Source organism: Macaca mulatta, chromosome 12 (assembly GCF_049350105.2).
Source record: "Macaca mulatta isolate MMU2019108-1 chromosome 12, T2T-MMU8v2.0, whole genome shotgun sequence".
Classification (NCBI taxonomy): Eukaryota; Metazoa; Chordata; class Mammalia; order Primates; family Cercopithecidae; genus Macaca; species Macaca mulatta.
Window position 1 is genome coordinate 59171827 of NC_133417.1, and position 26060 is coordinate 59197886.

General features: G+C 35.5%; 1 protein-coding gene across 2 annotated transcripts in view; it reads left to right on the forward strand.

Moving 5' to 3' along the window:
* GALNT13 (polypeptide N-acetylgalactosaminyltransferase 13) overlaps window positions 1-26060 on the forward strand; it is a 592354-nt gene that overhangs the window by 434083 nt on the left and 132211 nt on the right. For both annotated transcript variants that reach the window (XM_028830721.2, XM_077956554.1), the window contains exon 9: window positions 4167-4347. In XM_028830721.2, the coding sequence (XP_028686554.1) occupies window positions 4167-4347 (181 nt within the window). The remainder of the gene's footprint in view (window positions 1-4166; window positions 4348-26060) is intronic.

Consider the following 26060-nt stretch of genomic DNA (forward strand, 5'->3'; position numbering starts at 1 on the left):
AGATTTAAAATGGGTTTTTTCCCCAATTATTCCTTTTATGCTCTGAAGAATACTCATTTTCAGTCCTTAATGTTATTTAGCACTGATTTTATAGCTTTGTAATAACTTTTAGTTATTGAAAATTCTTTTTATTTTATTTTATTTTTTATGTTTGCAATGGAGTCTCTCTCTGTCACGCAGGCTGGAGTGCAGTGGCGCGACCTTGGCTCACTGCAACCTCTGCCTCCCGGGTTCAAGTGATTCTCCTCCCTCAGCCTCCCAAGTAGCTGGGATTATAGGCACCTGCCACCATGCCCAGCTAATTTTTTGTATTTTTTAAATTTTAGTAGAGACGAGGTTTCACCATGTTAGTTAGGCTGGTTTCAAACTCCTGACCTCAGGTGATTGGCCCACCTGGGCCTCCCAAGGTCCAGGCGTGAGGAACCATGCCCAGCCATTAGAGAAAACTCTAATGTCCACTGTAAAGCCTTGATTTTTGTAGGCACATATCGCTCACATTCTCTTCTCTCCCTAGGCCCATGATGAAAGAGGAGCTTGGAATGAAAGAGGGCAGGGGTTTGTGGGTTGCCTTCCCCAGTGGGTAGGGTCAAATAGGAAGGCTAGAAAAATGGCAGGTCTTTTGTGGTAAGTTTGATGATGGCTTGCCGTTGTAGGCTCCATATGGTTCCACTTGCTATTGGTGGCCTTACCCAGGTGATTATTTTCCATACATAGTTTTATTGTTTTCTTCAAACTGTGCTCAGCTTCAACCTTTATTTCTTCTCTTTTCCAAGGGCCTTTTTGGAGAGGGAGATCTTAGTCTCTATTTCACCCAACTGCCTTTCTCAAAGTGTGCCTCCTTGCTGATCTGCCATACTGTTAGTCCCATAGCTCATTCTTTCTTTTCTATGTTCCATGCTCTATAGATCCCAGAAATGACTGTGGTCTTGTCCAGATGCTATTAAAGACCACTTCCTCCAGGTTCACTGCATCACTGGACCTATCAATTCTGCTGAAACAACCTGTACAATAAACCCCAATCATAGCTTCAGAATTCACTAGATTGGGAGCGGACTCTCTTTTCCTAGGGTCATGTAGCTCTCTGAACACATTCTTCTCTGTTCTAAAGGCAGCACCAGGCTAGCGTGCTAATTTGCTGTGCAACTATCCAGCCGGGAGAGAAATGCCAGTCTCTTCTTCATTCCGTTAGCTCCTTTGTTTGGGTGAAGGAGGAAAGAAGCTCTTCATTTATGCATATTCCATAGGAAGGGACGGAAAAGCCTCTTTACCAAACACCTTGTGTTCCTCACAATAAAGAGAAGACCTTAAATTCCTTCTCATGTATAACAAGTCATGTGTCATTTCTTCTGAAATTGGAGCACCTTTTACAAAAGCCTGGTCATGGAATGAATGTTGAGTACTCTACTAAATCATGTCTGAGAGAGAAAGAGATTTGTGTGATCTTAGTTAAATAGATTTCATAGCCACCTCGGCCTCCCAAAATGCTGGGACTACAGGCGTGAGCCACCGCGCCTGGCCACTAAAATATATTTTTACCATATTAGTGATACATGTTCTTTAGGAACGTGGCACCATCTCTCTCTGTTTCCACTGCCACCATCCTTGCCCTAATCCCCAGCATCTCTTGTCTGTCAACTCAATAGAATCTTAATTGTCTTTCTGCTTTCACTGTTGTTTCCTAAGAACGTGTATCACTAATACACTAAAATTACATAATTCATAATTTTACCATGACAAAAATATAAAATACATATTAGAGATACAAATGTATTATATATAAAATATAAAACATAGATTAAATATATATTTTATATTATTTAATGGTAAAAGGAAACAATGAGATATCTAGGATGTAGATATTAAGCAATTGACTTTTTGTTGTGTTTTATAAATTTTTAAAGCTATTTGAAAGATAGACGACTTTAGAGGGTATTATGCAAAGATAGGCATAATCTAGTAATGAGAAACATGATTAATATTTCAGGAGAAAAGCAAGGGGAATGACTAAATTAGTGACATCTTTAACAAAGGTACAAGGGATATAATAAGGCATATAATGGGGGGCTGAAAAAGAAGTATTGATTTATCTTTGATAGGATAGGGATTAATTGCCTCCATTTTAACAGGAAGGAAGAATGTAAAAATATGCATAATGACAAGAAGGTTCATATATTTCATGAAGCTAGAAAGATGAAGTTATCATTCAATGAAATACTTTGATTATTTAAGAATGATCGAGGAAGGTTTCTATTCTTCTCTCATATTCATCTGTATTTCAGTATTTGTTGGACCTATTTTTCTGCTAGCATCACACTAATTGCTTCAAAGAGAATAAAATACCTAGGAATCCAACTTACAAGGGATGTAAAGGACCTCTTCAAGGAGAACTACAAACCACTGCTCAGTGAAATAAAAGAGGACACAAACAAATGGAAGAACATACCATGCTCATGGATAGGAAGAATCAATATCGTGAAAATGGCCATACTGCCCAAGGTTATTTATAGATTCAATGCCATCCCCATCAAGCTACCAATAAGTTTCTTCACAGAATTGGAAAAAACTGCTTTAAAGTTCATATGGAACCAAAAAAGAGCACTGTTTTAAAATTATAAAATAAAAAAGAAGAGATTTACATGAAATGCACAAACCATTATTGATTATTATGACATTATTTATCATCTTTTATCTTCTGATAAAAAAGTGAATGTATCTTACTGCTACCCAAGTCCAATAGCAGCTCTCTTCTAAGCTAAATGTTGTCTGAAGGGCCAGGTGGAAGGATATTTTTCTTTTTTCTTTCTTTCTCTTTTTTTTTTTTTCTTTTCTTTTCTTTTTTTTTTTTTTTTTTTTTTTTTGAGATAGAATTTTGTTCTTGTCACCCAGGCTGGAGTGCAATGGCGCATGATCTTGGCTCACTGCAACCTCTGCCTCCTGAGTTCAAGCGATTCTCTTGCCTTAGCCTCCTGAGTAGCTGGGATTACAGGTGTGTGCCACCACATCCGGCTAATTTTTGTATTTTTAGTAGAGACAGGGTTTTCCCATGTTGGCCAGGCTGGTCTTAAACTCCTGACCTCACGTGATCCACCCACCTCAGCCTCCCAAAGTGGTGGGATTACAGGTGTGAACCACCGCACCTGGCCAGAAATGGCCAGAAAGATATTTTTCTTTCAAAAAAAGTCACTCTGCTTAAATCATATGTATCAAATAAAAACAATGTTAGTTACAATATAAAACCATGTCTTCCAAATTTTGTAGAGCAGTAACTATGACTTCTATTTATTGTGACAAGAAAACATGTAGCATATATATAAGAAATATATATATGCACACTTGTATGTATAGTACTGTGTGTGTAAACACATATATAGAGAGAAACAGTATACATTATGGCTATACAATGTAATTTCATAGAAATAAGTATTTTATGGATAGTTTACATAATACTTAGCCTCAAATACACAGTGAATTCTAGGATACTAAGAAATATATGGTATATTTTCTAAGAATTTATAGTTTTAAAGGAGTGATAAGGAAGTGAATAATTGTATTCAGTCCTTCAGTAAAAAATGCTTAAAATACAAAAGGTACACATTACTAAATCTATCCCCCAGAGCTTTCTAGAAGAAATGATCTTGGTGAAGATGAGTTTTGAAGGATATGTAGATGCTGAGCACCTATAAAGGTGTCCTAACACATCTTAATAATAAATCCAAAGCCTGAAGATGCAAGGTATAGGAACAGCTTAGAATTAACGGTCATTTATAATTCCAGGTGGATAGAGAATAACTGATTTTTCTCCAAATCAAATTTAGTTTTTGACAACAGCATACAACATGTACAAATTCATTAATAGCAGATTTGAGTAACAAATCTACTAACTAGCAATTAGGTTAACTACTAGAAACTAGAAATTAGGTATTCTAATAAAGAGATATGAATTAATTATATCTTACCTCCATAATTCCAATGCTTCAAGTATTTTAATATATCAAGATCTTCCAAATTCGCATCCTTTGCCAAAAGTAAGTATAGTGTACTAGTTCTAAATTTTGCGTCAGATATTTGCTTGAAACATGTAAGATCTGAAGATTTGGCCTAAGTTTCAGTTGCTTCATCTCATTCAATATTATTGCATTATTTACAATGATTGTTCCTTTTCCCAGATTTGGCAATGTGGAGGCTCCTTGGAGATTGTTACTTGCTCCCATGTTGGTCATGTTTTTCGGAAGGCGACTCCATACACTTTTCCTGGTGGCACTGGTCATGTCATCAACAAGAACAACAGGAGACTGGCAGAAGTTTGGATGGATGAATTTAAAGATTTCTTCTACATCATATCCCCAGGTACACAATTCTGACATTTTTCTTTCTCTACAGGAGAAAATAAAATTGAAACATACTGAACATGTGTTTCATTATTGCTGTTATTCTACTAGTTAAAATATTGTTTATTACCATAATATTGAAGAAAAGTGTATATGAGACAATTGTACTATGAAGTAAATTTTGATGTAAAATAAGAACTATATTTCAAACACCTAAATACTATCTTTTTTGTCTCAACCTGAGTATTATGTTGGAAAAATGGAGCAAGCTGTACAGAGAGATCTATATTTATTATTAACTCAAATTAAGAATATTTTAAAAAATATCTTAGTAGGGGAAGGTTAAATGACCTCATACAGAAACAAGATAGAAAATTAGGCAGATATTCAAATTTATATTTCTGAAGAACATAGTAAATTATTCATCAATAAATATGTGTGGAAAATAATATAAGACTAAAATGTTTTCATACTTTAGTTACAGAGAAGTATATGTATTGAAATAGAAGTAAATATAGGCTATCAGTGGGTGGTAAGATTATGGGTAATTCTTTTCCTTATATTTTTATATATTTTCTAAATTCTCTCAATATTCATACATTACTTATTTTAAGAATTGAAAGTCATTAAAAAGGAAAAAATGAGAAAATCCTATTATTGGGTGGTGGGATTATTAGTAATTACATTCTTTATAGTTTTCTAGATATCTGCAATAGCCACATTACAAAAAGAAAAAGAAAAAAAAAGCTGAAGCATTTAAAAAGGGAGAAAAATAAGGATACAGATGGACTCAGTTTTTGTATAGGCCTTATGGTCATTAGCATCATTATTGTCATTATTATGTAACCCATAAGGACAACAACAAAAATCCAGGCCTGCATACTCTTTCTGTAATATAATCTATTAGCTGGCTTAGAAAAGCCTATTTGATTTTAATTGGCATGCTCTGATTTTTGAAGGTATATTTAAGTGTCAATGAAAAGAGTCAAACTCTGTAAAACATTTAGAGCTTTATTCTGAACCAAATTTGAGTGAACCTGGCCCAAGGCACAGTGTCAAGAGTTCCAGAGAACATGTGCCCAAGATGGTTGGGTTATAGGTTGATGTTATACATTTTAGAGAGACATAAGACACATCGGTGAATGCATATGAGGGATATATTGGTTTGGTCAAGTTATTATCTAAAGACCTAGAATCAATGGGAGAGTGACTGGGTTAAGATAGGAGGTTGTGGAAACCAAGGTTCTTATTATGCAGATGAAGTATCATAGGTGGCCACCTTAGAGGCAATAGTTGGCAAGTGTTTCCTATTCAAACCTTTAAAAGGTAGCTAAACTCTCAGTTAATCTCCTCAGGTTTGGGAGGGACTGGAAGGGGAAAGCTCTAGATGCAGATTTTCCCCCACAAAAGATGTCTTTGCAGGATCATTTCAAAACATGGTAAAGAAATATACTTTGGAGTTCCTTCTTTATCTGTCATATGTTTTTATGCCAGAATCAGATTAGCAATGAAGCGGCTACGTTGTCTGGGGTAAATACTAGGGGCTTGTCCCCTCATGTCAAGAAAATTTAGGACAGGGACACGCAGGAGGAGTTTAGGAGCAGAGGTTAAATAGGCAGAAGAGAGAGAAAGGAGGACAGCCCTCTCTCTCTGAGAAAGAGGACTTCCGAAAGGGAAAGACCACCAGAGTCGGATGCACGGGATTTTATAGGCAGCCTTGAGGAGGCTGATTTACTAGGGCCCACAGAATAGTTCCATCAGGTATGCCCTTTACACCGGGTGCAGCAAGGCTGGCCACCCAACCCTAATCTTATTATGCAAATGGACTTTCCACTCCACTGGCGCCATCTTGTCTGCTCCTTACTGTACATGTGGCTGCCAAAGAGAAAAGGGAAGATGGAGTGGCTGTTTTGAACATGATTGGCCCAGCTGTGGGCATCTATGTCTGCAGTTCAATTTTACAGACTGCTCTTTGTTAGAAAATGATTTTGGGGGGCTGCTTTTCATTAAAAAGGAAAACCTTACCGAGAACTCCTGTACCCTCACTGTCTGTCTAAGTAATTTCGTCTTAACTCCTATATCAGCGACTAACCCACATTACACAGGATTAAATAAACCCATCTGAAGAGATTGTATGGTCTATAGGGCGTGATAGGAACTTGGACGAGAGAGGAAAGGGTCCTAGTTTAGTCCTCATAAGGAAATTCAAACTCTTTTTTGTTTGAGACTGAGCCTCACTCTGTTGCCCAGGCTGGAGTGCAGTGGCATGATCTCAGCTCACTGCAAGCTCCGCCTCCCGGTTCGAGTGATTCTCCTGCCTCAGCCTCTCCAGTAGCTGGGGCTACAGGCGGCCGCCACCATGCCTGGCTAATTTTTGTATTTTTAGTAGAGACGGCGTTTCACCATGTTGACCAGGCTGGTCACGAACTCCTGACCTCCAGTGCTCCGCCCCTCAGCCTCCCAAAGTGCTGTGATTACTGGCTTGATCCACCGCACCGGCCAAAACTTTTTTATATACAAGTACCTAGAAGAGAAGGAGCGGAAGGAGCAGTATGAAGTTTCTGATTAAGATCCAGCATTCCTATATAGAGAAGAATGAGGGCATTGTATGTTTAAGTGTGTGATTAGGAAAAGGACTTTTTCACACGTTTTCAAGCCTCTTCTATGTTAAAAAACTATTACCAGGAACACCATTTCATGCATAGATGTATTTCTCTTTATAGTAGAACTCTAGTCCAGATGTTCAGAGTCGAATTCAGCAAGAGCGTGTAATATTCACAGCAAGGCAGTGACATTTATATAACCTTTTCATTTTCTTTTGATGACACTTTTTGAATTCAAATCATTACATGTAGAAATATATAAGTTCAAATATGAATAAAGGAGTAATGGAGGGAAAAAGTGTGTTATGTGTGATTGCATGCAACATACACTCAGGAATATGAGTAATTGAGAATAATTGTAATCACGTGTATTATATTCGTCCATGATGAATATTTGTGAAAAGTACTGTGCTAGTCTTTTGTATAATTTTCCACTGAATGAAAAAGGCAGATAAATGATGGAACCATCTCTCAAACTGTAATGAAATGACTATAGAATGTAAAGGGTGGAAAAAAATGCCTGCTATCTGGAACTAATGACTTTATGTTGCACAATAGGGACTGCTTGTATATCCTGGAAAGTGCAGATTTTACATTACAGTAAATATTATTTGGGGTTATTGTTCTTATAAAATGGATTTATTTAACTCTAGAAAAGTAGTTTGGGAGGCAGAACAAGGACTTTTGGGGAATGTGTTGAAGATATCTAAGAACTTCTAAAGGGCATTTATGCTTACGTGTGTCTGAGAGACAGTCAGTGCAGCTAAGCAATGGTAGAATCTACCAGCAATAGTGTGGGCAGAGGGAGGAAACCCCAAACCTGAAACATAAAACAATGAATTGCTTCTCCCTGAAAAAGGAAGAATGGACGCAGGCTGGAAACTAGAGCTGGATGTCTAAAACAATTTGAGCCCTGTGAGGATTTTGGATCATCCAAAAACAAATAAAACAGGTTGTATTCAGGAAGTCATAAATCTATTATTTTTATGATAACAATTTCAGCCATTGTTAATTTAGGCTAAGAGAGTGGTGGTCATTTTAATTTAAAATCAAAATCATACACTTCTTTGCTATGCTCTGGAATTTTTTATTTTCTATTTTTCATCCCTTGGGGAATGGGTGAGTTTGTAAAGAGAGAATCTGGTGTATGTGTTCAGGAAGAAGGGGTGGGAACTACATGCATTTGCATCCACAGTTAGAAACTACATCCTTTACTATACTACACATGCATGCACACACACACACACACACACACACACATATTTATGAAAAACTGTAAAGAGTTTATGAGTTTATATTGAGCTTCCCAGAACTTCCTTAACATGGGGAAATAAATAATACTTGTTCTTTCTAGAAATTCCTCTATATATTTGTTAATTTTTCCAATGTTTTGTGAGATTTCCGCTTTTTACATGTGGGCTTCCACTCTGAAATTGTATTCTTCACTTAGGCAGTATCTCAAACTTCAGTCTAAGTGCTGAGCCTTTATAACTAATTCTGACAATAACTTACTTCCAATATACTCTATAAAATCTCACATGCCTACTTTATTGGTTGGCTTCAGGAATGTTTCAGCTCTATCTGTCTTGAACTATCTGGGTATTCTTTCTCTTTGTATTCCCTGAAGTTTGATAACATGGGCAAACCATCGTCACTTCTTACCATATTGTTTTAATTTTTATTACTTGTCTCTATATCCAAAGTAGTTCAGAGACAACTATTTACAATGCCTAGCAACTTTCCTGTCACTTTGTTTAAAAAAAAATTGTTGAATAACTAGAATGAATGAATAACTTTTAAAAGAGAGCCACTTTTGTTTCTTTCTTTTTGCTGAATGATCCATGGGTGTCTGGTTTATACCAGGGAAACTCTTCACAAGAATTGTGACAAATAAGCCTTTATCCCACCTCTCTGATCCAGCCCTGGATAAGGACCCACTGTTAAAAAAGAGGTGAAGGGCCTTCCTCATAAATCTCTTTTATTCTTATTATTATACTTTAAGTTCTGGGATACATGTGCAGAACGTGCAGGTTTACATAGGTATACACGTGCCATGGTGGTTTGCTGCACTCATCAACCCATCATCTACATTAGGTGTTTCTCCTAATGCTATCCCTCCCCTAGCCCCCAACCCCCCAACAGGCCCTGGTGTGTGATGTTCCCCTCCCCGTGTCCGTGTATTCTCATTGTTCACCTCCCACTCATGAGTGAGAACATGCAGTGTTTGGTTTTCTGTTCCTGTGTTATATCATTCTGTAACCACACAGCAGGTTCTCCTTGCCTATTGCCCAGACAGAGCTGATTTATCAAGACAGGGGAATTGCAATAGATAAACAATTTAAGCCACATAAAGCTGGCTGTACAAAAGATCAGAGTTTCATTATTACTCAAATCAGTCTCCCTAAAAATTCAGGGATCAAGATTTTTAAGGATAATTTGGTAGGGGCGGGGGAGAGTCAAGAAATGGGGAGTGCCGATTGGTCAGAGATGAAATCATAGGGTATTGATTGTAGTCTTCCGTCCCTGAGTGGGATCACAGAACTGGTTGAGCCAGATTACCCGTCTGAGTGGTATCAGCTGGTGCATCAAAATGCAGGGTCTGCAAAATATCTGCAGCTATGATCTTAGGTTTTACATCACAACAGTGATGTAATCCCCAGGAGCAATTCGGAGAGGTTCAGAATTTTGTGGCCTCTGGCTTCATGACTCCTAAACCATAATTTTTTATCTTATGGCTAATTTGTTAGTCCTACAAAGGCAGACTAGTCCCTAGGCAAGAAGGTGGTTTGTTTCAGAAAGGGCTGGGTTTTTTTTTTTTTTTTTTCAACATTACACTAAATTCACTCCCAAAATTAGTTTGGCCTGCACTCAGGAATGAACAAGGACAGTTTGGAGGTTAGAAGCAAGACGGAGTTGGGTAGGTCAGATCCCTTTCACTGTTATAATTTTCTCACTGTTATAATTTTTGCAAAGGCTGTTTCAATTCCTCTGAGTTTTCCATAGAAAAAGAAAATTCCTTTGGTTTACATATGTGCTTAGGGTTTTATGATTTCACCATAATCATAGGTGCACATTGTAGTATAATCTTACCCTCCAGGGTTAATACAAAAGTCTAACAGGCACAATAAAAGCAGACAATAAAATTGTCTAACAGAGCAACATAATACAAGAGCCCACAAACTAAAATAAGGTTATTTTTGTACATCTTGGTTTTTATATTTCTTGTGATTCCCAATTAATTTAAAGTTAAAAATGAGATGTATAAACGGCTACATGTGTGAATACTTTTATCTGAGTTTTTTCACAATATTTACTGTATATCCTAACAGTCCTGGCCTATGCTCATTAGCCATTTGGTAATATTGACCAAGTTGGTAGGGTCTACTTATGTCTTCTAAATAAGTGTGTAAATGAAGAATAGACATACTTTGAAATAGTGTTTAAGAATAGATTTTTTTTTTTTTTACATTTGTTTAGTTTGATTTCTGGCTGTCTTCTTAAGGATGCAAATACTATAGTATCATTGATTATTAAAGCCCTGTAGGCTGTTAAAGCCTAAGGCAGTTTTTACAAGTAATTGAGCTGTTTCAGCTTGAACCAATCTGATTGTCCTAGCAAATCCTTTGAAATGAAGTTATGTAAGCAAAAACTGCGATTCACAGAATACCACATTATAAAAAGCAACATTTTCTTTTCCTCTTGGTCACAGGTAAAAAGCTTAAGAACTTTAAGATAAACTATAGTCATAATACTTTCTGTATATTTGATATGCCGGCTGTTTTATAAATAGTGATTTTCTTTTGGGGGAGAAAGTAGATCTCTAGCTGTATATCCACAGGCATGGTGATTAGAATCAGTGGTTTTATATAACACCCAGGTTCTTCTTCCTTTACTTGATGCACACTCCTGTTTTGAGCAGAAACATATTAAAATTAAATTTAAAGGATCCCAAAACATACCTTTAAAGGTATTTATATGTAACTAGGAAAAATAGATTATTTTTTCTTTGGCAATATTGTAGTTTGATCGTTATTCCAGTTAAACACAAACACACAATTACAGACTCCTTGAACTTACTTTGAAGGTTAACTCCCTATTCGTTAACCTTTTAAAAATGCTTAAGAAAAATCAACTCACCAAAGGCAGGCTTTGTTAGCAGCATCTTTGCATTGTTATTAAAGTTTAAAGCCTATATGCATTTCCATCTCTTGAAATTTCTATGAAATACTAGTGTTTTTGACATGCTGATTTTTTGAAAAGTACAATATTTAATAACCAGCTCTTTGAATGCGGGGCCTAATTTCTTCTGTAAGTCATGAAAATGTTCCAGGCTGATTTCGCAACCACATTTTGTTTCCAGCAAAATGTGCAGTGTGAATATTTTTGTAATAATCTAGGAATATTAGTTTTTGGTTGGATTAACAGGAATTCATCTGAAAAGAGTGCAGCTCTTCTAAAAATAAAGTACATTTGTACCTATGAGTTTTGAACTTTTATTTTTTAATAAATGCTTTTTCAGCAGCAGCAACCATAGTACCAATGAGGAAATGTGGTATGATGAGGAGAAAATTCTAAATTATTTTAATGTGCCATGTTATAATAACACATAATGCATTATTTGTGTGATGCCCTAAAATGCTAAATATTGAAAATAAAGAATGACAGCTATATTCATCAACTGCTTTTCCTTGCTACAATCAATTAAAACAGTTTTGGATTCTTTAATTCTTTAAGGCATTAGGTTAACATTTTTTATTGGTCCTTTTATTGGTATTTTATGGGTTTTTATTTGTATTTTTATAATAAGGATACTGCCTTACTTCTGTCTTCACTTGTTAAGTGCTTGTTAAATACTTGTTTGTCATTATGGCAAGTAGGAGGGACTATGAACACTTTTAAAATGTTGTCTTTGCCATTAAAGAGTGAACTCTCTACGTGAGCACATGTAATTAGTTTAAATGAAAAATAAGATTAAATGTTTAATACATGGGAAACACATTTTCAAGAATTAATATGATTCTTATGTGAACTGCCTACGTTTTCCTAGATTCTTCCTTCTCACTCACAGTCTTCAAGTGAATCTCCAATTCCTTTATTTTCTACCTTCTAATTGCTCTCAAATCCATTCATTTGTCTTCATTTCCAGACTCACCTTCATCCACACAACCTCCTGATTATCCTGATGGGGCTCTGTTCTAGTCTGTTTTGTGTTGCTATAACAGAATATCTGATGCTGGGTAATTTATAAAGATAAGAAGTTTGGCTCACAATTCTGCAGACTGGGAAGTCCGAGATCAAGCAGCCCATCTGGTGAGGGCCTTGTGCCACTTCAACTCATGGCAGAAGGTGGAAGGGGAAATGGGTATGTACAAGGAGAGCAAACATGAGAAGGCACAACCCACTTTTGAAGTAACTCATCCAGAGATGGCATTGATCTATACACGAGGGATCCACTCCCATGACCCAAACACCTCCCACTAGGTCCTACCTTTGAACACTGCAACATTGGGAATCAAATTCAACATAAATTTGGGCAGGAACAAACCTCATCCAAACCACAGCAGTCTCCCTGTCTCAAAGCTTGCCTACACCTCACCCATCCTTACAGCGCTGCTGGAGGACCTTCCCAAACCAAATTATCACTGGTTTCTTATTTTCCTAACAACTTTTTAATGACTTAACACAAAGTCAAAAGTCATGAACGTGGCCAACAAGGCCCTGTGAGATCCAATCCTTGCCCAACTTTCCAATCTTTTCTTGTACACCTTCTTCCCAAGACTTCCACATACCTGCCATGTGGAACTACATTCATTGGGTCTCCAAGCTTAACATGCTCCCTTTTACCGTGAAGTTTTTCTGTATGTCTAAAAGAGTATTTGAGTGGTTAATGAATGCTGCCACCTTTGCTAAAAGTACCATAATCATCCACCCCTGTCAATCAGGTTTGATGTAATTCCCCCCAGGGATTTCAGTGGTTCCTGTAATTTCCCTAATGTAGCATTTATGCATGTTTCAAGTATTTCTTACCCCCACTAACTGATGTGAATAGAGGGGCTATATCTGTTTTATTGTTTTTTGTTTGATTTTGTCTTTAGAGCTTACTGAGCTCCAATCTATTATATTTGTACTATTTTATAACCTATGTCAGAGGCAAATGAAATATATAAGTCCCAATCACCATTACCATGTATCCTTCAAATCTTTTTCTTATGCATTTACATACATATATGGATACATATTCATATATTTAAAAATCAGTACTGTTGTAACTCCTTTACTTCTACCTTAATATTATGCCCTGCAGTGTTTTACATACTATTTGCTTAGAATTGTTATTCCATTTTGTAGAGAAATAGTTTCACATTGCATGGATATATCAAAACTTATTTAATCATACCAATATTGACAAGCAGTTAGGCAGGTTTCAGTTGTCCCTTACTACAAAAAAGTTACAGAAACCCTCCTGTGACAACTTCTTTGTGAACCTGAGAGGATATTTCTGAGAGATGTGGAAGCACTAAGAATGAGAGCACTGGAGGCAGACTACCTGAGTTAATTCAAATCCTGACTCTACTTAATCTTTCTTTACTTAATCTCTGGACTTAGTTTATTTACTATAAAATGGGGATTAGAAAAATATGGCCTTCCACATAAAGTTTTTTGAGAGTTAAGTGAAATAAGATATATAAATCACTTAAGACAATGTCTGGCAAGTATCAAACAATTAGCTGTTATTATTATTATTCATATATTCATAGAATATTCTATGAATATTTATTTTTTGGTAGATATTGCAAAAATTCTTAACTTCTTGAAGTACTTTATTATCACTCCCACCAACAATGCTTGAGCACTTACTGTATACTATCAGCATTCTAGATTATCAGTCTTTTTGTTTTTGCATATATATATGTATAGACATATATGTACATATTTATTTATAGTTGTATAGATAATTGCACAGATAATCTGTTTTTTCTCCCAATTGCTGCTAGCAATGAACATATTTTGCAAGTTTTTATTGACATTGGGATTTCTTCTGTAAATAAACTAGTCATCCTTTTTATTCATATACTTTGTTCATTTTACCATTGAATATTTTTGCCTTTCTTTTACATATTCATAGATCTTCAAGTATTCTGGTGATAAATTATGTGCCTGTTATATACATTGTCAAGGATTTTCTCTGAGGTTATTACATGTGTGTTGTAATTTAACTGATATACAAAAAGATATTTTAAAATAATCTAATTGTTGAAGTAAAGTCTGTCTTAGACTTTATGGCTTTTTTGGTTTATACATTGTTAAAACAATCTCCCCTAAGTATAGCACATTTCATATGCCCCAGAAATATTTGTTAAATGATTTAGGCTTGAGTTGAACGAAATTAATGTTTTGCTTGTTTGTTTGATTTTAGTGAAGTCAGTGGTCTCTCTGGGCAATAAGCATGAACAGAATACCAGAATCAGATATCTTTCCTTATGAAAAGGGGGTTTGTTTGTATACATGGAACAAAAATAAAATTATTAGCTTAACAGTTAAAATTAAAGTTTCAAGTAAATCTATTAATGTGATTATATTATAGTAATTCTTCCTAAATATCTTGAATTGTATTCATGGAATAGAACTAATAAGCAGATGGTATAAATATTATTTGTTGAATATTACAAAAATATTGAATTGCAGAAGGGTAGACCATTGCATCCTCATTGACTTTGATTAGCATTTCAACAATTGTTTTGAATAATTAGGTTCTCAAAATAATTTTATCATAATGAAATGTGGATAGTTTCCAACTATTTCTAAAGTGAATAGAACCTAAGTTCTAGTGTGTGTATATGTATATATATATACACACACACACTAGATATATATATTTGTTTATATATGTATATATACACTAGATATCTGTAAACACTATATATATTTATATATGTGTGTATGTATATACACACTAGAGATATATATACACTATATATATAAATACATATGTTTAGATGGAGTCTCACTCTGACGCCAGGCTGAAGAGCAGTGGTGTGATCTCGGCTTACTACAACCTCTGCCTCCCAGGTTCAAGTGATTCTCCTGCCTCAGCCTCCCAAGTAGCTGGGATTACAGCACACACCACCACGCCCAGCTAATTTTTGTATTTTTAGTAGAGATGGGGTTTCACCATATTGGCCAGGATGGTGTTGACTTCCTGACCTCGTGATCTGCCCACCTCGGCTTCCCAAAGTGCTGGGATAACAGGCGTGAGCCACCACACCCAGACCTAGTATATGTTGATTCACAGAATAAGTACTACCTTCTAGGGTTCAGATACCATGATCGTTTGTATATCTTGTTTCTGATTCTCCTTCAAATAAAACATGGATACCTGTAGTCTAATTATTTTTTTTGTACATGCAACTATACAATAGTCTGAAATTTTATAATGATAAATTCTACCCCAATTAGATTGGATGGGTCATGATTACTTTCCATTACCCTAAACCTGCTGAATTAGTCAAGGTAGGAAATTACAAAATTTTTCAAATTGGCACAAATGATCAAGAACACTTACAAAAAAATGCATGGATTTTTGGTCAGTAGTTGGCTGAGTTTTTGTTTGATGTAAGAGTACTACATCTGAATTAAATATCATTCAAGTACACATGGAGGCTTTATTATAACTCCTTTCATCTTGCAACCTGTTCTTCAGAGTATCTCAGTTTTACTAGTTAAATCTAATGAAACTAAAATTGAATAGCTTAAAATTATATGAGTAATTACACTAAATTTCAATTCTAATTTCTTAACAAAATTGAGATCACTCTGACACTTAGCTACAGTCATGTATATAATATTATTGGCGTAGGTGGTTACACATTGCAGATTTCTTATCTCTAATACTCTCAGTTAAGTCCCCCAAATTAGATATTCTAGTGGTTTGCATTTGCTTGGATAATACTCATTGTTTTAGTCTGATTGTGTTGCTATAAAGGAATACCTGAGGATGAGTAATTTTTTTAAAAAAAAGGTTTATTTGGCTCACAGCTCTGCAGGCTGTACAAGAAGCGTGGCATCAGAATCTGCTTGGTTTCTAGTAAGGGGCTCAGGCTGCTTCAACTCAGGGTGGAAGGTAAAGGGGAGCCAGCATGTGCAGAAATCTTGTAGGGAAAGAAATGAAGCAAGAGTGAGGGAGATAGGAAGTGCCGGTTTCCTTTTAACAGCTAGCTTTCAGGGAAACTATTTTGGAAACCAATAGAGCGAGAACTCAGTCATTACTGCAAGGATGGCACCAAGCCATTCATGAAGGATATACCTTCACTTCCCATTAGGCCCCTACCTCCAACACTGGGGATCAAATTTCAGTATAAGGTTTGGAGTGTCAAATATCCAAACTATAGCACTCATCTTTGCCTGGATTCCAATGTTGAAACATACTCTTCTTTGCCTAAATTCCTATGTTATACTCATTTTTTTTGGCTATTTTAAATATAATTTGAGTTCACATCTGGAATGACCCAGCTACATAAACTCTCAGGAAAGTGATCCAAGAATGGCTTAAAGAATTAAGAAACCTAGTCTTTTCTCTACCAAATAATAATATAAGATGGATAAACTTCTCAGATGTGCTAAATTGTCTCTTTAAAATAGTCACTTATAAAAACAAACACACCACACACTTTCTTACAGGACATTGAACTCTCAATGACAGATTATCTCAGGACCCTAATAATTTACATTCCCTTAGGAGCAGTTCTTCCTCGGGATATTATTACAAATTGTCTAGAAAATAAAAATTCTATATTTATTAGATATCTTTATCAAGTGGGATTATGAGTCTGAGAGCATTGCAGTAAATCTTCAATAGGAAAGAATGCTAGACAATGGATCCAAGCTGGGATGAAAAGATGCATCAGGAAGGCAGGGCTATGGCTTTAAAAACAGAAGGGGAAATGATTTCTGAAATAGGGAGTTTATTTAACAAATAAGCCTTCTGCCTGATTTTATCAGAAGCACTATTAATGTGGAATTCTTGGTGCCTAAAGGCTGGTGGCTATCATGATGATACTGCCTTGCTATGAAATATCTGGTGTGAAAGGTCTACTTAAGAACACATACACACACGTATACATGATTCGTTAACACATCCTCAGTGTGGTAGGTACTAATTGTATATCAATTGCCTAAAGATGTTTATGTTTTAATTGCAGGAAACATGCACCAAAATTAAATGATTGTTATATTTTACAAATTGATTTAACTGAAGTTTCAAAATAATGAAGGACTTACTGTTGGTTACTTCAGTTCAGCAACTGAATTGTAAATTACATATAATATTTGCACACTGAATTAAGTTATATTCTAAGCACACAGGGACACTGATAAAATGTATCAAACCAGATCACAAGGTCAGGAGTTCGAGACCAGACTGACCAACATAGTGAAACCCTATCTCTACTAAAAATACAAAAATTAGCTGGGCATGGTGGCACACGCCTGTAATCCCAGCTACTCAGGAGGCTGAGGCAGTAGAATCACTTGAACCCTGGAGGCAGGCGTTGCAGTGAGCTGAGACTGCACCACTGTACTCCAGACTGAGCGACTGAGTGAGATTCCATCTCAAAAAAAAAAAAAATCAAGCAGTTAAATGTTTCTAATTTATATGGTTGAAAATAAGATAAATGAAGTTAGAATGATACTATTATTATTATTGAAAGATATTCTGTCAGAATTGTCATTAGTGAGCTGTATTATGCCATTTTAACTTTCTAATTGTTTTTATAAACTTCGCACATTCTTAGTGTAACATCTCTGTTGTTAACAAAAACAGAACAATACATTTGAAAATTGTGATCAACTAGGAATTGTGTACAATTTAATAATTTAGAAAATTTTGTCATTTTAGCGTGATTTAATTATGTTTTCAACAAAAAATTTATTCAAATTAAGGAATATAGATTCCAAGTTCCTGAATAAGTTTTCAATTTTTCAAAGTGAACACAAAATCAAATATAACTAAATATAAAACTAGCTGTCTCAGTTCATTTTCTTTTGCTATAACACAATACCCGAGAGTGGGTAAATTATAAAGAAATGAAGTTTATTTAGCTCATGGTTATAGAGACTCTGGGAAGTCCAAAAGCATAGTGTTGGCCTCTGTTGAGAGCCTTCTTGCTGTGTCATAGCATGGCAGAGGGCAAAGACATGTTTGTCAGCTCAGGTCTCCTTTCTTCTTCTTTTGCCACAAGTACCAATGTGGGGGTCTCACCCTGATGACTTTATTTAATCATATTTAACTCCCACAGGCCTCCCACCAATCAGCATATAGATTTGTGGATTAATTTTCCAACAAATGAAATTTGGGTGACATATTTAACACATTCAGCCTTTGCCTAAGTTATATAAATAACAGTGAAAGGAATGGAGCTTTGACTTGAAAATATAGGTGGACCAGGCGCAGTGGCTCATGCCTGTAATCCCAGCACTTTTGGAGATCAAGGTGGGCAGATAAATTGAGGTCAGGAGTTTGAGAGCAGCCTGTCCAACATGGTGAAACTCCATCTCTACTAAAAATACAAAAATTAGCTGGGCATGGTGGCATGCACCTGTAGTCTCAGCTACTCAAGAGGCTGAGGCAGGAGAATCTCTTGAACCTGTGAGGTGGAGGTTGTAGTAAGCTGAGACTGTGCCACTGCACTCCAGCATGGGTGACAAAGTGAGATATCTTCTTAAAAAAAAAAAAGGAAGGAAAAAAAAAAAGAATGGTGTAGTGTTTTTATTAAAAGGAGCTGTTACGGAGAAGAGCTTATACGTTTGTACAGATTGAGAAGATAAGAAAATAGATACAATTTTAAATTCTAGATCAATAAGCTTTCCAGAAAACGTTGTATACGGGTTGATTTTTAGTGCAGTAAGCTACAAATCTAGTAATATCTAGAAATGTTCAAAGGCTAGATGTTAATCTTTTAGGGATGTTCTAGTGAGAATTGAATAAGAAGCTGGATTTGATTTCTTATTCAAACTTTCTAACTCTAAAATTCTACCATCATGGAAACTTATATATCAATGAATAAAATCACATTATATTTTTTCTAATAGACTGCATTAAAATGGAAAGAAAATGGATTTCGACTCAGCATAAGAATCTTCTAATAAAAAGCTTTTCAACCATGGGACAGGAATCTTTGAAAGAAGGTGGCTATACATCCCTGTTTCCCTGGGACTCCTGGTTTATGCTTGTTATTTAGAGATAATTATATATAGCACCTCCATTCACTCAGCACAGCATCCTGATTTTTGAACAATAAATTACACAGTCATTTTACTTAGAAGGCATAGAGCACACTGACCCTGGAGGTAACTCTCTCTAGAATGGACTAAGTGGACTGTCAAGGATAACAATAATTCTGACATTGAAGAGGACATAGACTCTTATTCATCCAGATTCTTGTCCTACCAAAGTCTAAAAAAATATATATACACACACATATATATACACACACACATATATATATGTCATTTAGGCTTTTGTGGACTATCAGTTTGTAGATAACTGCTCTACCTCAATAAATTTCTTGATACCCAAGACAAATGCCCTCTTTAAAATACTACCCAAAAAGAGGTAACTAATTAAAAATAAGCTATCTCTTTGGAGATAAAATTATATCACTGAGTTTTGAAATATTTTTTGGAAATGCGTTTGCTCTCACTTTCTTATTAATTTGTGTGATTGATTATCCCTGGCTTTATGATAATAAAAACTCAAGTTCTAAATGAATGCTAATGTTTCTAAGTTTAAAGCTTGTGACACCTCAAAGTATCTACGAACATTTCTACAGGAATTTAAATATTCCAAAACACCTTAGAAAACTTAATGAATATTACAATGCAATTTAGTTCATGATATACCATTAGAAAGAAGAAAGGAGTGATGAATTAGTAATTTCACAGATTAAACCACAGGATGTGGTAGCTTAAAGAAATTTAGAAATTATTAGATTAGGCTGGGTGCAGTGGCTCACACCTGTAATCCCAGCACTTTGGGAGGCCCAGGCCAGTGGATCACCAGAAGGCAGGAGTTCGAGACCAACCTGGCCAACATAGTAAAACCCCATCTCTACTAAAATACACAAATTAGCCAGGCTTGGTGTCATACGCCTGTAATCCCAGCTACTTAGGAAGCTGAGGCAGGAGAATCGCTTGAACCTAGGAGGCAGAGGTTGCAGTGAGCCAAGATCGCGCCATTGCACTCCAGTCTGAGTGACAGAATGAAACTACATCTCAAAAAAAAAAAGTAATCATTAGATTAAATTAGATTAAAATATAATCTGAAAAATAGAAAACGGCCAAGATTAGTGGATTCAGTTATTCATGGAATCACCCAATGGTTAAACATGGTTGTACATGCCTCTACGTTTTATCTGTATTTTAAGTATCTACACACACACACACACACACACGTACATATATATCATATGATAATCATCCAATGAACTGGTAAGTAAAGACTAATTGAATATTCATTATACTGGTAAAGTTGAAAATGAAGGCTCAATAGAGCTATTTCTTTTTACCACAGTTTTTGTTTACTTAAGTACAAGTGAGGTACATTAAAAAAATAAAAACTCAATGGAAACCACACATAACCCATGTTAATTGTTTATATTCAAACAACTTATCTGTGTAAAGTATGGGGAAATTAAGAGAATAGGAACCTGAGAAGTTAAAAGTACATAAAATAAATGTATATGGACATTTGAACAACAAGAGCTTTTGTTTCTCATTTAAAAGCATAGGGAAAATGAATACTAATACATAATTCAAACATATGAGTATACAAATTACTGAATAATTCTATAATGAATGTTACTGGAAGAAATGACTAGCATTCCTTTTGATCAATCCTTAATATAGCCCAGGGATAGTGGCTTACACCTGTAAGCCCAGCATTTTGGGAGGCCGAGGTAGGTGGATCACTTGATATCATCAGTAAAAGACCAGTCTGGGCAACATGGTGAAACGCCATCTCCACTAAACATAAAAAATTAGCTGGGCATGGTGGCACGTGCGTGTAATCCCAGCTACTTGGGAGGCTGAGGCAGGAGAATTGCTTGAACCCAGGAGGCAGAAGTTGCAGTGAGCCGAGATCACACAACTGCACTCCAGCCTAGGCGACAAAGCAAGACTGTCTGAAAAACAAACAAAAAAATTGTTAATAATGTGATCCCATTTTAACTGAAATGTTGCTTTGATGATACTTTATTCTAGAAATATCAGTTAAATTGAGCATTAACAATAAGCATTATATTGAACTAGAAATATTACTCTTTTCATTCAGTAACATATTTTGATTTATTTTGTAGTTGTTATTTTTTCATCTTTTTTATATATAGTAATCTAAACTTTCACTTCATAAAAAATGTAATCTTATTTGACTTTAGTTATAGCAGACATAAAAGAAAAACTAAAACTAAGTGCTGATATATATATCCCTATATATTATATATATTATGTGTGTATATATATTTCCCTCATATATCATGAGTCCTAATTTTGAGTAACTTATGTAATAACAGACTATTGTTTCTGTTGATACTGTGGATCTGACTCTTTAAAAATGGACATTTTTAAGGGTAGCTATTTGCCAAGGTTAGGTTTTACTCTGCCAAATGATTAAAGTGTACAATCAGAACATATTTATCTTTTGAAGTTAAAGTTAATGGCTTACCAATAAAATATCATTTCTTCATTGTCAAGGGAAAATAAGGAAACTTGGAAGTCCGTATTAATGGGCTAAAGAACCACCTACTAAGACATTACATTTGCTAAGTTCTATTTTCTTCCATTATACTTTCCCATGTTTAGAGTCCTTATGTATTATTAACATGGAAGTAAACAGAAAAAGTAAGCAATTAATCGATGGGCTTCTTATCAGTCTTCTGAGTATGTATTCAGTAGGGATGTTGCCCAGAAATGTTTATTTTTGTTAGGGGCTACATTGTGCCCACAGAAGTCTTTTTCTTCCATTGCTGTCAGTAAAGAGTAGTAAAGGGTGGTGGCTGTGTGGGAAAAATTTCCAATGCATGATGTACATGAATGATAGCATAAAAGTTGTGCTTTATTGTAGAGTCACTGATGTCCTCCATGACTGACCTTCTCCATTCTCACACTCCCAGGCCTTCTTAATCATCTTCAGGGACCACTCTAGCCTGCCTTACACATGGACCAGACAGGCTGAAGAAGGCTCTTTATTTTTTCTACTTTCAGATGCCATCTTATTCTGGTATTGACAGCCAAATCTTTCTCTGAAAAAACCTAATCATCCAAAATGCTTATTGACAATAAACTTTATCCCAAATCCGACTCCTAGGGACAGTAACATTGAAAAGATCTTCTTTTCACCCTGTAGTAACTTTTCCAATAAGAGTTGCTTGTTCAGATTTTTTATTTATTGACCTCATTCTGGAAAATCTTCAAATATAGATGGGAAAGGCAATACATAGGAAACATCTTGGGAAATGTGTTAGCAACTGGCATCACAAGGGTACTTTGCTGAGTTGCCCAGGAAAATGGAAAGATGAGAGGGGATACAAGGATCTGCAGCAGGCAGTTAAGGGAAATAGAACAGGGAGGAGTGGAGACACAGGAGGAAAAAGAGACCATGGTGTTGTAATACAGGGGTCAGCCTGGCTACATCATGATGGACACTAAACCCAGATGAACAAAGATTTGGAACAATAGTAGCTGTCTTTCGCAGGTGGAGCTTTGGTCATGTGACTCATTGTCTTTCTTTCTCCTATCCTATAATCTTTGTCAAGTGATCCCTATATTTCCATAGCTGCTTCCAACGATTTGCATTCTACCATCTTTTAAAAATGCCGTTTATTCAAATATAACCAATAACTGCTATTCCTTTTCATCCTTTTGTCTGTAAATGAAGACTTTAACAGAAAAAGAAAATTAAACTTAACTTTTTTGATCAAGCATGTATTAATACAGAAATAAAGTCATAATTCAATACTAGCAGTGTAACCTTGGACAAGTTACCTAATATCTTTATGCTCTAGTTTCTACCTCTGCAAAGTAGGAATTTTAATATTTGCCACAGAGAACATTTGTGAGTATTAATGAAATAAAGTATGTAAAGATATTGAAACTGTATCTGAGACACACTGAAGACTTACTGAATTGCAAATAATAATATTAAAAATATCTGGAAAAATAAGGAAGCACTGGCTAAGGACCAAATATTTGATAGATATATATGTATATAATGTATTATGTTTAAAAGCCATTATTTAAAATGTTATTGATAAGTAACAGATATGTTACATTATTGTGCATAATAAAATGGCAAATTCATTTATATAAGCCTATATTTCTGGATTTCTTTAAGGTGATGTTTCTTAACCTGGGGCAGGGATAACAAACTGAAAAACTGATAAAGTCTGTGAAATTATTCCTAGGTATATACATATATGCACAACTTGATTCACACAAATTTGGCATTCATGGAAGCTTTGGTTCCCATTTATGGAATTCACAGGGGTCTAAGACCAAAGGTCTAGGACTCTTAAGGCAAGAAAGTAATTTAGAAATTTTGGTTTTGAGTTTACTTTCTAAAAGTATTTTATTGTATTATTATTCTGGGATACTGACTCACAGGCATTAAATATTTTCATTTAAATTGGCAGTTGTAAAGGATTATTTCTAATTCCAACTTTTCACTTTCTATATTCTTATGAAATAACTAACTTCTCCGATCCTTTTGAAATACAAGACCATTTTCTCCCACTTGATCATTCTGGTATGAGTGGGATGATTCAGGAGCACTCACTAAAGAAGTACATCTTCCTCTGCCTCTGGCCTTTTAAATTGGGACATGGCACTAGGGGCAAGAGCCAAAAGTAGAAAAGACAAGAGGCTTGCTCACAGAGACTAAAAGGACAATTAAATAAGGATGTAACTGTATAACTACATATCAGTGGCAGCCTTGGTTTGAAGGCATCTGACTCAGAGTGGGAAACAGCTTTGAAATGTATTAACATCATTTTGTTTATATTTGACTTTTAGTCCTTTGTATTTTTAATCCCCGACTCCTTGTCTTTAAAACTGGTGGTAGTCAGGTTCTGTTGTTTGTCTTGGTTCTAGTTTCCTATTACTATATAACAAATTACTCCAAAACTTAGTGGCTTAAAATAACGTTTTACTATATGGCAGGATTCTGTGTGTAAGGAGCTTAGGCTGGACTTGACCAGATGATTTCTCTGATCCCGAAGCCATCAACTAAAGTCCCTCAGTGGTATTCAGCCGGCAAATGGGCTGTTCTGCAGGATCCAAGATGGCTTTACTTACTTGTCTGGCATTTTGATGTAATGGCTGGAAGACTTGGCTGACCTAGGATGGTCAACTGAAATGTTTATCTGTGACCCAGAATAGTTATCTCGGGGTACTCAGATAACTTTCAAGGAACCTGGCTTCCCCTAGAGCAAATGTTTCAAGGGGCCTGCACAGGAGCTACAAGAATTCTTATGAGCTCATCTCGGAAATTCTAAAATGACTTAGATTCAAGGAGATAGATTATAAACCTCATGTTTCAAAGGAAGGAGTAGCAGCTGAGCATAATGACTTCTGCCTGTCATCCTAGATACTTGAGAGGCTAAGGCAGGAGGATTCCTGGAGCTCAGGAGCTTGAGGCTACGGTGAGCTGTAATTGTGCCACTGCACCTCACTGCCTGGTCTTTAAAAAATAAAAATAAAAAAGGAGAGGATTAGCAAAGTATTTGTGTCCATCTTTAACCTACCAGGTTTTTCCCCCTGAACTTTGAGTAAAGAGGGTTGAGTTAATCATACTTCTCAGTTTATTGCACATTAACATTTTGGTCCTTAAATAGCTCACTTGTTTGTTTTATCCACCATCATAGACAACTATTGCATTTCGTTTAACATGTATATTTTGTTTGAATGTTTTACTGAAAAATGTGTATTATTTGGGGTTAATTTATTTAGGATTAGCATGAATGGCATTGAGTTATACATCTTACTACTTTTCTTCTCTTTATCATACAACTTTATGTGGTTAAAATTAATTCCTTGTTTCTAAGTGTGCATCTTTGTGTTGCAAAGTCCTCAGTAATGGAAATCCACTGCATTTTAACTATTCACCCTTCCAGTGATAGTTACCCAGAGTATCTCCAACTTCCTGTTACCGTTAGTTTCTTCAACAAATAACATCAATAATTTTCTGTGTTCAGGCACTATTCTAGGTAAAAGCAACATACATATTCTTATGGACATATGTCCATAAGAATGGGGAAGGAGGATTTCTTTCTATGAGCAAAATTTCTGAGTTTTAGAAGTTTGTCAGACAGTTTTGTAGCATCCCAGCAAGTATCATCTCCCAGGTGCCAATTAACTTTGTCAATGGTGTTTCTTTTATTAAACAAGATTCATTTTAAAACGTTTTAAATGCCTATCTTATTTTGGATATATAATGCATTCACATGATGCCAAAGTAAAAACAATATAGCAAGGTCAATATTTAGAAATCTTAGTCCCATCCTATCTCTACCTACTGGACTGTTTTCCCACACCCTGTATTAGTTTCTTCTGTATTGTTACAATGGGAATTCCTCGATTTTGTCGAAATTGATTTTTTGTCTTTTGGTTTATGCTCTTGAAGTTTTTTTAGAACATATTTTTAGAGTTTTTAAATTATTTTGTTTAAAATTTTGGTTCTTTTTTATTATTTCATTGTCTTTAATAGCCTCAACTATGTCTTGTTTCTAATAATTTTAAAATTACATATAAAGGGTATAATTTTGTTTTATTATTTTTTTACTAGATAAAATCTCAACTTTGTCCACTGGAGGATATTCACCAATACAACATGTGGCAATTTTGTATATTTATATTGTGATATATTTAAATTACTAATTTTGAGAAGTTTCTTGTGAATTAGTTGGCAAGTGCTACCTCCACCTCTTTTATGAAGCTTTGGTCTATGGGGATAGGGTAGGTTGATTTACATGAGGAGTCCATGGTTTTCCTGAAAAGAAGGAATCATTTGTCTCCAAGTTCCAGGTTTAAGAGGTAAAATTTAGGTGGCTACAAAGGAAGTAGGTTGCAGAGAAAATACGGA